The 13,455-nt window shown below is 33.3% G+C and overlaps 1 protein-coding gene across 1 annotated transcript; it reads right to left on the bottom strand.

Annotated features, from left to right (window-relative positions):
- Window positions 1-1,294: 1,294 nt before the first annotated feature.
- LOC103491235 (uncharacterized) lies at window positions 1,295-3,998 on the bottom strand. Its single transcript, XM_008451100.3, has 6 exons — window positions 3,521-3,998; window positions 3,251-3,418; window positions 2,475-2,555; window positions 2,249-2,374; window positions 2,077-2,166; window positions 1,295-1,650 (listed from the first exon to the last, which is right to left on the bottom strand). The coding sequence occupies exons 1-6, from the start codon at window positions 3,762-3,764 to the stop codon at window positions 1,559-1,561; spliced, it is 801 nt and encodes a 266-aa protein (XP_008449322.2). The 5' UTR covers window positions 3,765-3,998; the 3' UTR covers window positions 1,295-1,558.
- Between the last annotated feature and the right edge of the window lie 9,457 nt (window positions 3,999-13,455).

Here is a 13,455-nt window from a genome sequence, read left to right as displayed (position 1 = left end):
AAATGATCATGTAGAAAAAATAAATGATCGTGTATAAAGAATTTTGAAAAAATATTCATTTAGATTGGAGTAGCCAAAATGTAAACGACCACGTAGAAAATGTAAACAAAAAAAATAAAAAATCGTGTATAAAAAATCTTGAAAAAAAATCATTTAGATTGGAGTAGCCAAATGTAAACGATCTAAAATTTTTTTAAACGAACGTGTATCAAAGAATTAAGAAGATCGTATACAAATTTTGAAAAAAAAATCGTTTATATTTGGGTAACTAATTAAGAAAAAGATAAATTGTAGTCATATTTAAACAAACAATAACCAAGATTGCAAATATATTACGCACACCTTGTTGACGGCGTACTTGACATGACATTTTTTGTATTTTACACGATATGCCTCTATGCTTTTTTCGTTTTCGAAATTGTTCTATACAGTGTAAATAATTTGTCACTTTCTTATATTTTTTAAAAGACCCAACAACAATTGTGTAATTAAACATATTTATTATTTGGGTGATAAGTGTATAAATTCCATATTTGTATAATTACCTAATCTTTTAAAATTTGTCTAATTGATCAGTTTGGGAGTCATAATTGATTAGTTTGATATTTCTTTTAAGTGATAATTTGGAATTTACCTCAATAGAACTGTCTTCTACGAATTTCCCTATGCTAAATAATGTCCTTAAAATGTAGTTTTCCAAAATTTAAGTTAAATTCTTTCATACTCAATCACTTATTAGATACAAAGATAAAAGTCCTATCCCTCAAGTTGACTTTATAGACGTTAGATTTGAAATTTAGAAGCATTATTTACATTAGTTAACATTTTTTGGAATAATAATTAAATGTATAACTTATAACAAATATAATAAAATCTATTATCACTAATAGGCTTCTACACGTGATATGATGGATCACTAATAGACTACTACATGTGATATAATGGATCATTAATAGACTCGTGTTAGTTATATGGTCTATCAATGATAGATTTTGAAATTTTGATTTAAATTTTATCATATATGCAAATATTTTTGCATTGTGCTATTTGTACAAATATTTTAAACATAATTTGCTATATTTACGACAATTATAGATTAAGGTTTAAATACCCTGCATGCATAACTTAAAGGGGTTTAGAGATCAAACTTCAAATTAAGCATGTATAAAGTTTTTACATGTGAAAATCTAGTCACTTTTGGTCCCATTTAATAACAATGCTATTTTTAGTTTTTTACGTTTGGAATTTGGGGTTGTATATATAGATAGAGGAGGTAACAGAACATGAAAATATATAAGAGAAAGTAGTGTGTATAAATTTAATTTTCAAAAACCAAAAAGATGATCCAACGAGTTCTTCCTATATATCATCCTTCCGAACAGGTACACTAAAATACCAAAAACTATGCCTTCTATGTGCTGTGTAAGTTTTTATGTGAGATCGTAACATATATACAATGCCCATCATCGCACAACTCAAATGGGAAACTTATTCTATAGCCAAAGCCATAAATAGAGGGCATACACAATCAAACGACACTGGCACCACACATGTTGGTCTATTTAATCAGAAGAAGCAGTGTAGCGATGTACATTACCACCGAGCTAATCGTCGAGAGGGAGCCTCGCTTGAGAAATAATCCGCTAGCAGCTGTAGATCAAGATAGTTTGAAAGAATGAAGGTACAGCAGCATATTTTCCATCAGTAAGAAGGAAACAGATGATAACAACTAGTTAATTAATTGCTAAAAACATCACACATCGGCAAAGCTCGTATTAGAAAGCTAGTAATTAGTTGGTAGTTTGTTGTGCATGTTGTATATAGTTTATCGGGGTGAAGAAGATAGACATTGATTCAAATGGTTTAGCACTTGAGTGATCTTAAGAAAGGGACAGTTCAAGTTCCTCAAATTACCTAGTTTATCTTTATCTTGTAAGTTTCTATACTTTTATATTGCTATACATTGTGGTTTTGTTCTTGTGCCTATCAATTTCTAGTTTGGTTATTTACGTCGATTAATCGACGGAGAAAATAGAAGATTTAACCAGTAAAGAGTTGGTCATTGAACTGACTAACCATTGTTATTTGTAGTTGAAGTAGAAGTTGTAGAAGCAGGTGAGTTTGTTACTGGAATTCCCAGTTCCTTGCAATCCATTCCTATAGAGCCTTCACAAATAGAATACCAAACACAAATCAGAATAAGCAATCAGCAACATTAAAATCCTAAAAGCTGATGATGTGAGCTTACAATCTTTGTAGCATGGAAAGGCAGTGATGTTGAGAAGATTATAGTAACCCTCCAAACAATTACATTTGTATGTCAACGGTGACGTCTTGTTGCACAAACCGCCTCCACAGTCGACCCAACTACAAGCTATCAGCAACAAGAAAGACATTGAAAGCCGAGTAAATAAATTTCATATTCACCAAAAACGAAACATCAAAACGAGTATAGGCGATAGGATTGGTCTTACGATCAAGTATCGTTCCGTTAATTCTTGGTTTGGTCTGTATACCCGGTGGAGGTGCCGAAGAGCACGAGTGAGTCAAGTTACCTGACATCAACAGTAAAAAACCAACCCCCATCAGCATCATTCAAAGCAGTTAAATGTTTGAACTCTTAATCCCATCAGATCTATAAACATAATACAAAATCAAGACCCTTAGAACCCTCAAACACGATGAAGATATAAATATCCAAATTTAATCATCTCTATTGCTTATTCATTATACCTCATCTAAATTAAATTCAACACGGTCTTAACTTGTTTTTCCATGGTGTATCACCAACACAATTTGCCCTGTTTTCATCAAGCTTTCGAGTTTCGAAGACATCTTTCCTCTTAGCTGCAACCTTATCTTTAAGCATTGGTTATACTCATAGTGTAACATATGCTTGAGCTTTGTTAAAACTGCTTCATTTCAAAATTTTAGTTACAAGGAACAGATGTGTTGGTGTTGCACTTATCTTATCCAACCGTCGCGTTATACCAAGATTGAATTGAGTAGTTTAATATTAGAATTCAAATGTACAGTATTGATACAGAATTTAAATCTGCTTACAACCACCTGTGCAATAATCATTTGATAAATACAATCTTAGAACAAAAACAAGTCCTATTTGGCAGAATCAAACAGCTAAGATCAGCAGTAAGCTGATGTAATAAGTAATAACAACAGTAACTAAAAACACAGCTGTTTTTTCACACAAAAGCTTCATAGTAGATAGAAGAAAAAGAAGAAATCTTACATTTGGGTATGATGCAGGGAAGAAATTTGAAGTGATTCCTATCATCATCATCATCATCAAAAAGAGTCTGTTTCCATCCAGATTCACAATCACATTCAAACGAGAAGCTCCCATTTCCAGAAGTTTTACAAGTTCCTTTCCCACAGTTCACTTCTTTGCAAACATTTTCTGCCATTATCAACTCAAATCAAAACAAAAGCCAAAAAAACACCTCCAACCCATTTCAGTAAAAGCCACAAAATCCAAAAAAAAAAAAAGTTAAAAACCAACCAAAAATGGGGGAGAGAAGAGGAGACAATAGGTCATTGAAATCATCAGCCTTAGCAGATTGAAAGACGAGTAGCAGAGCAAGAGCAACAACAATGGAAGCCATAACCCTCCAACGATCACAAAACAGAGAAATGGCCATGTGGATGTTTGAAAAAGCTTCGTGATATAGACAAAACCCTACCCAATTGGGGGTTTTAGAGACGGCGAAAGTAGTTGGAAGTTGTGAGCTTTTGCTTTTCTTCATCAGATTTAAGCCACAAATCGCTGTGGGTTTACTCTGATCTAATCTTTATTAGACTTTAAGATAGAATAAAGTTCAACGTTCATTAAATTTTTTGGCGAACCCCGAGAATGGAAGTCCATGATGTTTCATAAATGAACTACCTTTACTGATTTTTCCATAGAAATGGACCGTTCCCACTTAATTTCTATCCATAAATATCTGTTTCCTATTACGTTCAATGACAATGTCAATGGCTTTAAGCTCAAAACCCATGAAGTTAATTAGAACGACAGCACACTTATGTAATGAAAACCATATTTGGGAAAAAAGAAAGAAAAAAAAACTCTACCTTGTAATGAAGTCAACAAAACATTTCTTAGCTTTGAGTTATCCCAACGGTCTGATTGAATTCCCAATATGGGTTTATTTTGGGGGGCCTACCAAATTGGATGTCCATTTGTGTACCAGTGAATGATGAAACTTTGAAAAAGAAGAAGAAGAAGAAGATGGAGAACGTCTTGTTTCTTACTAAATGGGCCTCTCCCTCCCTCTCAATTTATCTTTGTCATTCTTCTCGGAAGCCTCTGCTTCTCTCAAGATTATAGAATTAAATTAATTTAATTGACATGTTTGATGTTTTTTTAAGGATATTTTCAGGTTTTTATCGATATAATTGAATACATGTCTACTTGTTTGAAAATAATAAATAAAAATTATAAAAAATGACAAATTTAACTAAATATTTACATGGAGTATAATTTTATACTACTGTTGATAGATATTGATATACTTCTATCGATCAAATTAGTAGATAGTAATAGAAGTTTATCAGTATCTATCATTAATAGAATTCAAAATTTTACTATATAGTAAATATTTTAGTTTATTTTACCAAATTTAGAAATGTTTTAATAATGAAACGTTTATTTACTTGTTTAAATCTATAATTTTTTCTAAAACATCCCTTTAAATATACTTTTGTCGATATTTTCATCGAGATTTTCGTAAAATTAAATTTTCGATATCGACATTGTAATTTTAAATGTTGTCCAAGATATACATATTAGTTGAACTAAACTATTTTTAAGAAAAAACGTTGGACTAGTTGTAAGGTTTTAGTTTTAATCTTAAATCATAGGTTATTGAAATGGTCTACTTTTCCACTTATAAATTCAAAGGATTTTTTTCTCTATTTGAATGTAGTGAGTTTTACTTTTCTAATGGTTGTTTTTTCGGTAAAAGTGAGGTATAACAAAAATTTGCACCTTCGACCTAAAGAAAAGAATTAGATGTCAAATATTATTGACCTTTCATAAACAATTCCAAATTGTTCTTGAGGTACGAATTCTTTTGAATTTCATACCGAACTTGGGATCTAGATTGGGATCTAAATTGAATTGGGCAGTGACATAAATTTGTATCCCCATATTATTTGAGTGATCTAATATCTATACTATATATAAACGCCTTAATCTATAGAAAAAAAATTTTCTCCCAAAATTTTTCTCCCTTATACCCTTAAGTTTAGCTTTGTGTTTCAAATCACTTTTTGGTTTTATCACTACAAGAAATCAAGGTGTTCTCGACGCACAAAACGGCGTCAGAAGAAAATACATCAAGACAGACTCCTTTTCCTGACGACGTTTTGTCCACGTCTGGGAAAGGCAAACACAATATTCAATTATTAACATTTCTCGACGCATGAATGTGCCGTTGGGAACAAAGAACCCATTTCCGACGTATTGATGTAGTGCTTCAGAAATGGTTAGCAATTAAATAATATATAACTCTTCTCATGACCCCCATGCATGGCATCGGGAATAGACACCCATGTTCCCGACGTCACTCGTTATTTTGGTAAGTTTAAAATCCATGTTAGTTTAGGTCAGGCTAGTTTAATTAGTTTAGTTTTTTTTTAAAAAATTAGTTTTAGGATTTTGATTGTGAATTAGTTTTAGGATATTGTTTTTAAATAGATTTTGGCTTTGAAGTTGAAATTTTGAAGGGGGTATTTGAAAAATTGAAGTTGGGGAATTGAAAATTTGAAGTTTGAATTGTAGGGTTGAGGGGAAGGGGGTTTAATTGAATATTTGAAGGGGTAGGTTGAAAATTAGATCGGGGTTTGAATTGAAATTTTGAAAGGAGTAGGGGATTTAATTGGGTGTATGAAGAGGGTGGAGGGGTTTGAATTGAAAATTTGAGGGGTTGGGGTCAAAATTTTGAAGAGGGTGAAATTGAAAATTTGAAAAGGGGAGGTCGTATTGAAAACTTTATAGGGGTGAGGGATATTACTGTTTTAAAAATTCTATAATTTGTGGTTGAGATTTGTTTAGGTTATCTTGCAGTTATGGTAACATTGAGTTCAAATTTAGTTATTTATTTCTTAGTAGTTTTGAAATCATTTGTTGTTGATTTATTATGGTTATCTTGCAGTTATGGTAGCCGTTTTTGTACCAACTTAGTTTTGAATTTGCTAGTATTTCTGAGGGTTTGAAAATATGGGTAGCTTGTAAAGTAGTGTTGTTGGAAGGGGTAGGTAGGTTGTAAAGATTGAAGTTGTTTGTGGTTAATTAGGTTGTGGTGGCTATCATACAATTATGGTAGCCTCTATAGTTTAAACTAAGCTTTAGTGAAAAGTTTGGGAGATTGTTATTGCTTATTCAGGGGAGTAAGTTTAGGGCGTGGGAGGAGAAATATATTTCTAAACAAACCTATTTATGTTTTACGAGCTTTAACGATGAACAAGGGTTGGATGAAACTTAGGAATAAGTTTTTTGTTGAGTATAGAGAGGGGGTGGCCAATGTTTAAAGGTTTCCAAGTTTCACGTCAATAATTACTGACGAATAAGGTGTCCATGCAAGAGATGTATGAACTCAAATTGAAACTCATTAGAGGGTGTAGAACAATATCTACTTACTATTAGAATATCCCCCTACTACACAGAATGAGTGTATCATGGAGTGCCAGTTAATTTGAATAGAGGTACAAAAAACTTTGATAAAGGAACTAGTAGTAACCCTTTTGATAAAGAAACTAATAGTAGCCACTTTCATGAAGAAGATGATATGTTTGGTTTGTTGAAAGATTTACAAGCTCTGATTGAACAGGAAGAGGAAACAGAGAAAGGTCGTCTGGAGAATGAAATGTCATGCAATATTGTGGTAGATATAGAATAAGATATAACAAACATATTTCAGGACTTATTGAATGGAGCATGTAATGAGTTGTACCCCGGTTGTTAAAAAATTTTCTCGAATTTTTTGGCTAAGTTGATGCACGTCAAGGTTCTCAACAATTGAAGTAACAAGTCATTCGACATGTTGTTAGAACTCTTAATAGCAACGTTTCTAATGTGTAGTAGTACTATCCTTAGTTCATATTATAAAGCTAAACGAAAACTTCGTGACTTGGCTTGGGATACGAGACTATTCACGCATGCAAGTATGATTGTGTATTGTACTAAAAAGAGTTTGATGATTTGCAACATTGTCCTACACGTGCCTAGACTAGGTACAAGGTTAATCCTAACAGAGGGAAAAAATTCCACATAAGGAATTGCGCCACTTTCCGCATTGGTACTAAGATCACATGGCTTGTTTGTCTCGTAAGAAGGGTTCACTGACATGAGATGACATAGGGATAAACGTGTTGAAACAGATGACATATTGAGACATTAAGCTGATCCGGAGGAATGGAAGCACTTTGACTATGAATTTTCTGATTTTGCTTATGATCCACGGAACGTGTGTTTAAGGTTAGCTTTAGATGGGTTTAATCCATTTAGTCATATGAGTACCTCGTACAGTATGTGACCTGTTGTGCTAATTCCTTACAGTTTACCACCTTGGAAATGCATGAAATAGTCAAATTTCTTCATGTCATTACTCATACTCGGTCCTAGATCTCCTGGTAAGGAAATCTATGTTTATCTCCAACCATTGATTGAGGAACTGAAAGAGTTATGGAATTTCGAGGTGCGTACGTATGATTCTTTATCGGTCCTTTCTTCCTATTAGATGCAGCCTTGTTGTGGAAATTAATGACTTTCCGACGTATGGTAACCTATTAGGGTGGAGTACGAATAGGTATCAGGCATGTCTCATATGCATGGGAGATAAATCATCGTTCAGGATACGAGGTAGAGTATTTTTCATGGAATATCGATGCTATCTTCCAGAGAACCATATGTGGTGTAGAAATAGGCTACACGATGGAAAGGTAAAGCGCAAGACTCTTGTAGTGGTAATGAATGGGCATGAAATGTTGGAACAACTAGATCAGTTGGAATTTCCAGTTATGAGTAAACATCATTTAGTAAAATATAAGAAAAGAAAGATAGCTCTTAATTGGACAAAGAGAAGTATTTTTTTTTTTTTTTGAACTCCCTTACTGGTCGAGATTACTGTTACGTCACAAACTTGATGTAATACATATTAAGAAGAATGTTTGTGACAACTTGGTTGGTACCTTGTTGAATATAAAAAAAAAAATCAAGGATACCACGAATGCTTAGTTGGACTTATAAGATCTAAAGATAAGAAAGGATTTACACACTTTATAGAAGTTGGTAACCATTTGGTCAAGCCACATGCGAGCTACATGTTAACTAGCATCAAGCGAGTTGAGTTTTGCAAGTTCCTAAAATGAGTTAAGTTTTCCGATGGATTCATTTCTAATATTTCATGATGTGTGAATGAAAGAGAGGACAAAATATCAGGTCTCGAAACGCACGATTGTTATGTTTTACTACATCGACTGCTACCTATTGGTATTCGAGCATTCTTATCGAAAAATTTGTACATCGCTATATCGAACTATATAATTTTTTCGTGATTTGGACAGATTACAAGTGATATCATAATCATACTTTGCAAGTTGGAAAAAATATTTCCATCTGTCATCTTTAGCGTTATACTACACCTTGTCGTTCACTTGCCAAATGAAATCAAGGTTGCTAATCTGGTTTCTTACAGTTGGATGTATCCCATTGAAAGAAGTTTATGCACTTTGAAACAGTATATTTGGAATGAAGTGCGTCTTGATGGTTATATTGCAGAAGCATATGTGATGAATGAATCAGACACTTTTTGTTCACGTTACCTAAGTGGTATTAAGACTCGATTTACTAGAGATGAGCAAAATGATGATACCATTTCAGATGACGAGGTGATCGATGAGTTCAAAATTTTCAAGCAGAATGTACGACCTTTAGGTGTGTCAAGTCTCCAAACTCTATCATTGGAAGAGAAACGTTCTTTCATTAGTACATCTTCAACAATGTAGACAAAATATCGGAGTATCGCAAGTAAGCATTTCTTACCTTCATATTTCTTAGGGATATTTGTTGAGTATTTGTTATGCATTCTTGTTACACAAATTAAACTCATAATCATCGTCGTCAGAAAATATTTGAGGTTAATACAATGTCAGGCTCAAAACGCTATTGATTTATACAAAAGACATCAACGGGCATTTTCTGAATGATTTCAAAATTAGGTATATAGCGTGCACGCATTTGATAACTGACATATACACATTAACCTATTTAAACATGAATGTATATAATCATTGTCACATGAATTTCAGGTTATAGAATTGCGTGAGACAGAAAATCTATCTCACGATTTCTTCTCACTTGCGATGGGACCATCACTTGACGTTTGGTGTTATAATGGATGCATTGTCGGTGGAGTGAGATTTCAGACGGCAGAACGTGATTTTCGATGCATAAACAAAACAGTGGAGTGATGTTAATCGGTGAAAGAATGTCAGAGGAAGTGGCGACAACAATTTCTACGATGTTCTGGATGAAGCGTTACATGTTCAATATCTGATGGGAAAAAGTGTTTGGATATTTAAGTATTTCTAGTATGACACCGACAACAACAAAAACCAAAGGACACATGTGGAACTAGGGTACAAAGTAATCAATACGTCCCATTTTTTGTTCGTCGAGGAACCGATCATTCTTGCATCGCAGGCACATTAAGTATTTTACCTAGATGATTCAAAAAATGGTAGTAATTGGAAAGTTTTCCAAGTGATTCAAAATAAGTGTATAAGAGACATGCCCGAAGTAGACGATGTTGAGAATGAGCAACTAAATGTACTCGAAATCATTGTCGACCATCAAGTGGATGAACACATTGAGGATGACACAATATGCAGGCTTGACGTTGATCCTACAATCGTTGAAAGATCGATTATATGTCATATCGCTAACAACTTCATACGCGATGGGGATGAACAATTGTCACATCAAAGTAGATCAAGCGACGACGAATGATAGTAACAAACCACGTACCTACATATTTAATTACTTTATATTTCCAATTTGAGTAGGTATTCGTATTTGCTTATTGAATGTTTGTTTCTCTATGTCCACGGGTACTATGTCATCATTCTCGAGTAGTTCCGAGGAGACAGATTAAATGTTCATCGAGTTTGACGAGGATCTAAATAACACTGCGGGAGGGTTATCCTCAGTGGGCGACAATTCAAGTGAGTCTCTCGGTACGTTAACTCATAATTTTTGTAATTTGTTTCTCATATGACTTTGTTGTTTTATTCAGCAGAAACTACTCAACCATCTCTGACTCCTAGGAGACGTGGGCAGTATCGATTCTTGTTGGATAGGTACATCCTCGCTAATGGTAGGATTTCCATGGTCATATCCCCTAGCACAGAGAAACTCATTTCTCCACATGTTGTTCGGTTCAACTAGGCCATTGGCGTGTGTGTAAGGCATATATTTCTAGTCTACTGCCTTAGGTGAGCTAATATTGGAAGAGAATACATCAAGGTAGTCAAGGAAAATCTACAGGTACGTGCAATACACAATTTTGTTTTCATTTGAAACATACTTAAGTTAACCAAGCTAATGTGTGGTGGCGTCATTTTGTGCTTGATTTCAACGATCAACCAATAAATAGATTTGTCGAACATTGAATGCTCACTTGTTTGAAGGAGTTCAAGGGCGATTGTCACAGACATTTCAAAAAGTACAACCCTGAACAAGCACGTGCCAACCCACTGCATATATTGGTGGGACATATGGAAGATTGGCACTTCCTCTGCGATCACTACATGAGTCGTACATTTCAGGTGAGGATTCTATATTGTAATGGTTATTTCATTCAACTTTTTATATGTGTAAGAAATAAACAATTGTTTTCATGCCGGAGCAATCACGGACAAACAAGGCTGCTAGACAAAAGCAACCTTACAATCATAGCAGCTGGTCGAAGTCGTTTCTATAACAACGACACGAGGTCGCTGAGCAACGAGGTGAGCCAGTCGATCGTGTGGAGTTATTCAACCAAACACACATTTGAGATGGCGCATTCATATCCTAAGTCGCTGAGGATGCGCATGTAAGTTCAAGCAATACTTTTGTCTTATTATTGTCATTTTTATTTGTGTCTTACTAACTTAATTACGAAATTTGTTGCAAAATCAAATGCTGGAACTTCAGTCTCAGCTTACCCAGAGGGTTCTCATCCACTCTTTGGGAATGAGATATGTGAAATCATTTTGAATAGATGACCAGGCTACTTAAAAGGTCTTGGTTGGGGACCCAAGCCCAAGTCCCGCAAGACGGCTAGTGCTAGCAGTTCCTCGACCACATACTTGCAAGGTAGGGAGTACGAATTACAACAACAAGCCTTAATTGAGCAGCAACGGATCGAGCTTGAAACGAATAAGTGAAGAACAGAGAAAGACATTAGAGATGTTGGCTTCGCAAGTGGAACAAACGCATAAGCTTATAGAAGAAATGAGTCAGGCACAAAGAGGACCCTTACGGTACATATATATGTTTCCATTATTAAGTTTTTTAAATTACATTATTCAATGATGATATGCATATGCACTAAACTTACTTTTATATCATTGTAGGTCCCGTCGGTGTAGAATGACGTGCGCGGCTTATTAAGAAACGTGTATTTTTTTTATTTCGATGTTGTTTTTAATATTTAATAACTTACTTTTCGAGCCTTAAACCATATGAAATTGAATTTGAATTTGATATTTTATATAATTATTTACTAATTTATTGTTTATTTTCTGTAATTTACTTCAATTTATATCGTATTAAAATAAAAGGCAAATAATACTATTGAACAAAAAACAATTCAAATACATATATAGACGTCGAGAATTGAAAACCGCTCCCGACACACTCTAAAAAGAATCAAGAACAAATTTTTTGATGTTGCGTCGGGACGACGTTGTGGAACGTAGTTTTTCAACATCCTGATAACGTAAAAAATATAGACATTAGGAGACGTACACTCTCGATGCCATGTTGGTAGGGCGTTGGAAATATATCTTCCAATGCATTTCTCTCGACTCTCTTCTCGATGTTGCATTTTGCATCGGGAAATCTGTTCCCGACATATTCGAAGTCTATTCCGATGTTTTTATGCATCGAGAATACCCCCACTTGTTATAGCATATGGTAAATTCATTTTTAATTTTATTTTTTTGTAATATAATTAATTCTGGAATTCTCCCTCTTTCCCTACTTTTTGAATTAACTATATGCAAGTTTAGTGGAATTAAAGTAATTAGAGTATGAAGATGAGAAAAGTTGGAAGGTAAATGGTTTTTCCTTTATATTTTAGAAATTAATTATAAATTAAATTTCTTCCACCTATCCATATTTCCTACTCTCATACTAATTACTTCTTTTCCCTTTTCTTTGCTATTCATGTTCACAAATCACAACAAAAGGTTAAGGGTATAAAGAAAAAATCAAATCATGCTTTTTACTCTCTTCTAATTTTCTTTTTCTTAATTTTATTTTGTTCCCTATTTTTTATATAGAAATATGTTCATGTACATTCCTTCATTTATAGAATTTTTTTATGCCTAAAGCAAGCAATCGACCCAATAAAAAAGATGTAGAAAAATTGATGAGGATTCAAAGATGAAGAATGTAAAAGTGGGAGACTAAAGAGAGAACGGTCAGAAGCGTCATTTCTAATTTTTCAAAAAATAACAAAGTGGCAAGGATGCCTAAGAGCTAGCTAGGTTTTTCTATTTTTTATTATTGCTTTTGATATAAAGATGTATGATGTGTTTACCTAATATAGTATGTTATGGATCTTATAATTAAGGGATCGACGGAAAAAAATTGTCTTCTCTATTTGTATTATTTCAATAATATATTTTCATTTAAATTTAATTATTCATTTAAAAAAAAAACTAATTATAATTCCCGGAAAATTTGTTAAATAAGTATACTTCTTGAATAGGGTAGAAATAAATAAAATATATAAAATTAGCACAAATATCCAAATAATAATCAAGTCAATGTCTATGTCCAAAATTTCAATCCATTTAAACGTTCGATATGTAATTGATACATATATATATATATATATAAAAAAAACTACTCATCAATCTAAAGTTTAATTGAATGGATTGTTTCATAATCATACTATCAAATTCTTTATATCTTTTAGCTCATTTGATTTATACACACGCATATAACAAGTCTTGAGTAAGAAGGTCTCTCAAGAATGAAGCTAAAAAATGTATTTAAAAAGATCATAAGTAAATAAATATAACTTTATACTGATTATGTAATTAATTATTCTCTTTTTATTTAGTCAAGTAAAATGAAAAATTAACGTACATAGTACGTGTTACCAACTCGTTTGTATAAAAATGTAAAGAATCTATACTCGAAGGTTGGTTATAATGCAC

The sequence above is a fragment of the Cucumis melo genome, chromosome 5 (assembly GCF_025177605.1).
Source record: "Cucumis melo cultivar AY chromosome 5, USDA_Cmelo_AY_1.0, whole genome shotgun sequence".
Classification (NCBI taxonomy): domain Eukaryota; kingdom Viridiplantae; phylum Streptophyta; class Magnoliopsida; order Cucurbitales; family Cucurbitaceae; genus Cucumis; species Cucumis melo.
This window is presented reverse-complemented; position numbering and strand designations above follow the sequence as displayed.

Excerpts from the sequence above, each read along its gene's own strand:
- LOC103491235 (XM_008451100.3), bottom strand. The coding sequence starts at position 3,764 with ATGAAGAAAAGCAAAAGCTCACAACTTCCAACTACTTTCGCCGTCTCT. Across the intron at positions 2,375-2,474 it reads TAACGGAACGATACTTGATC|CTTGTAGTTGGGTCGACTGT; the intron begins GTAAGACCAATC and ends TGTTGCTGATAG. Across the intron at positions 1,651-2,076 it reads TTCAACTACAAATAACAATG|CTGCTAGCGGATTATTTCTC; the intron begins GTTAGTCAGTTC and ends CTTGATCTACAG.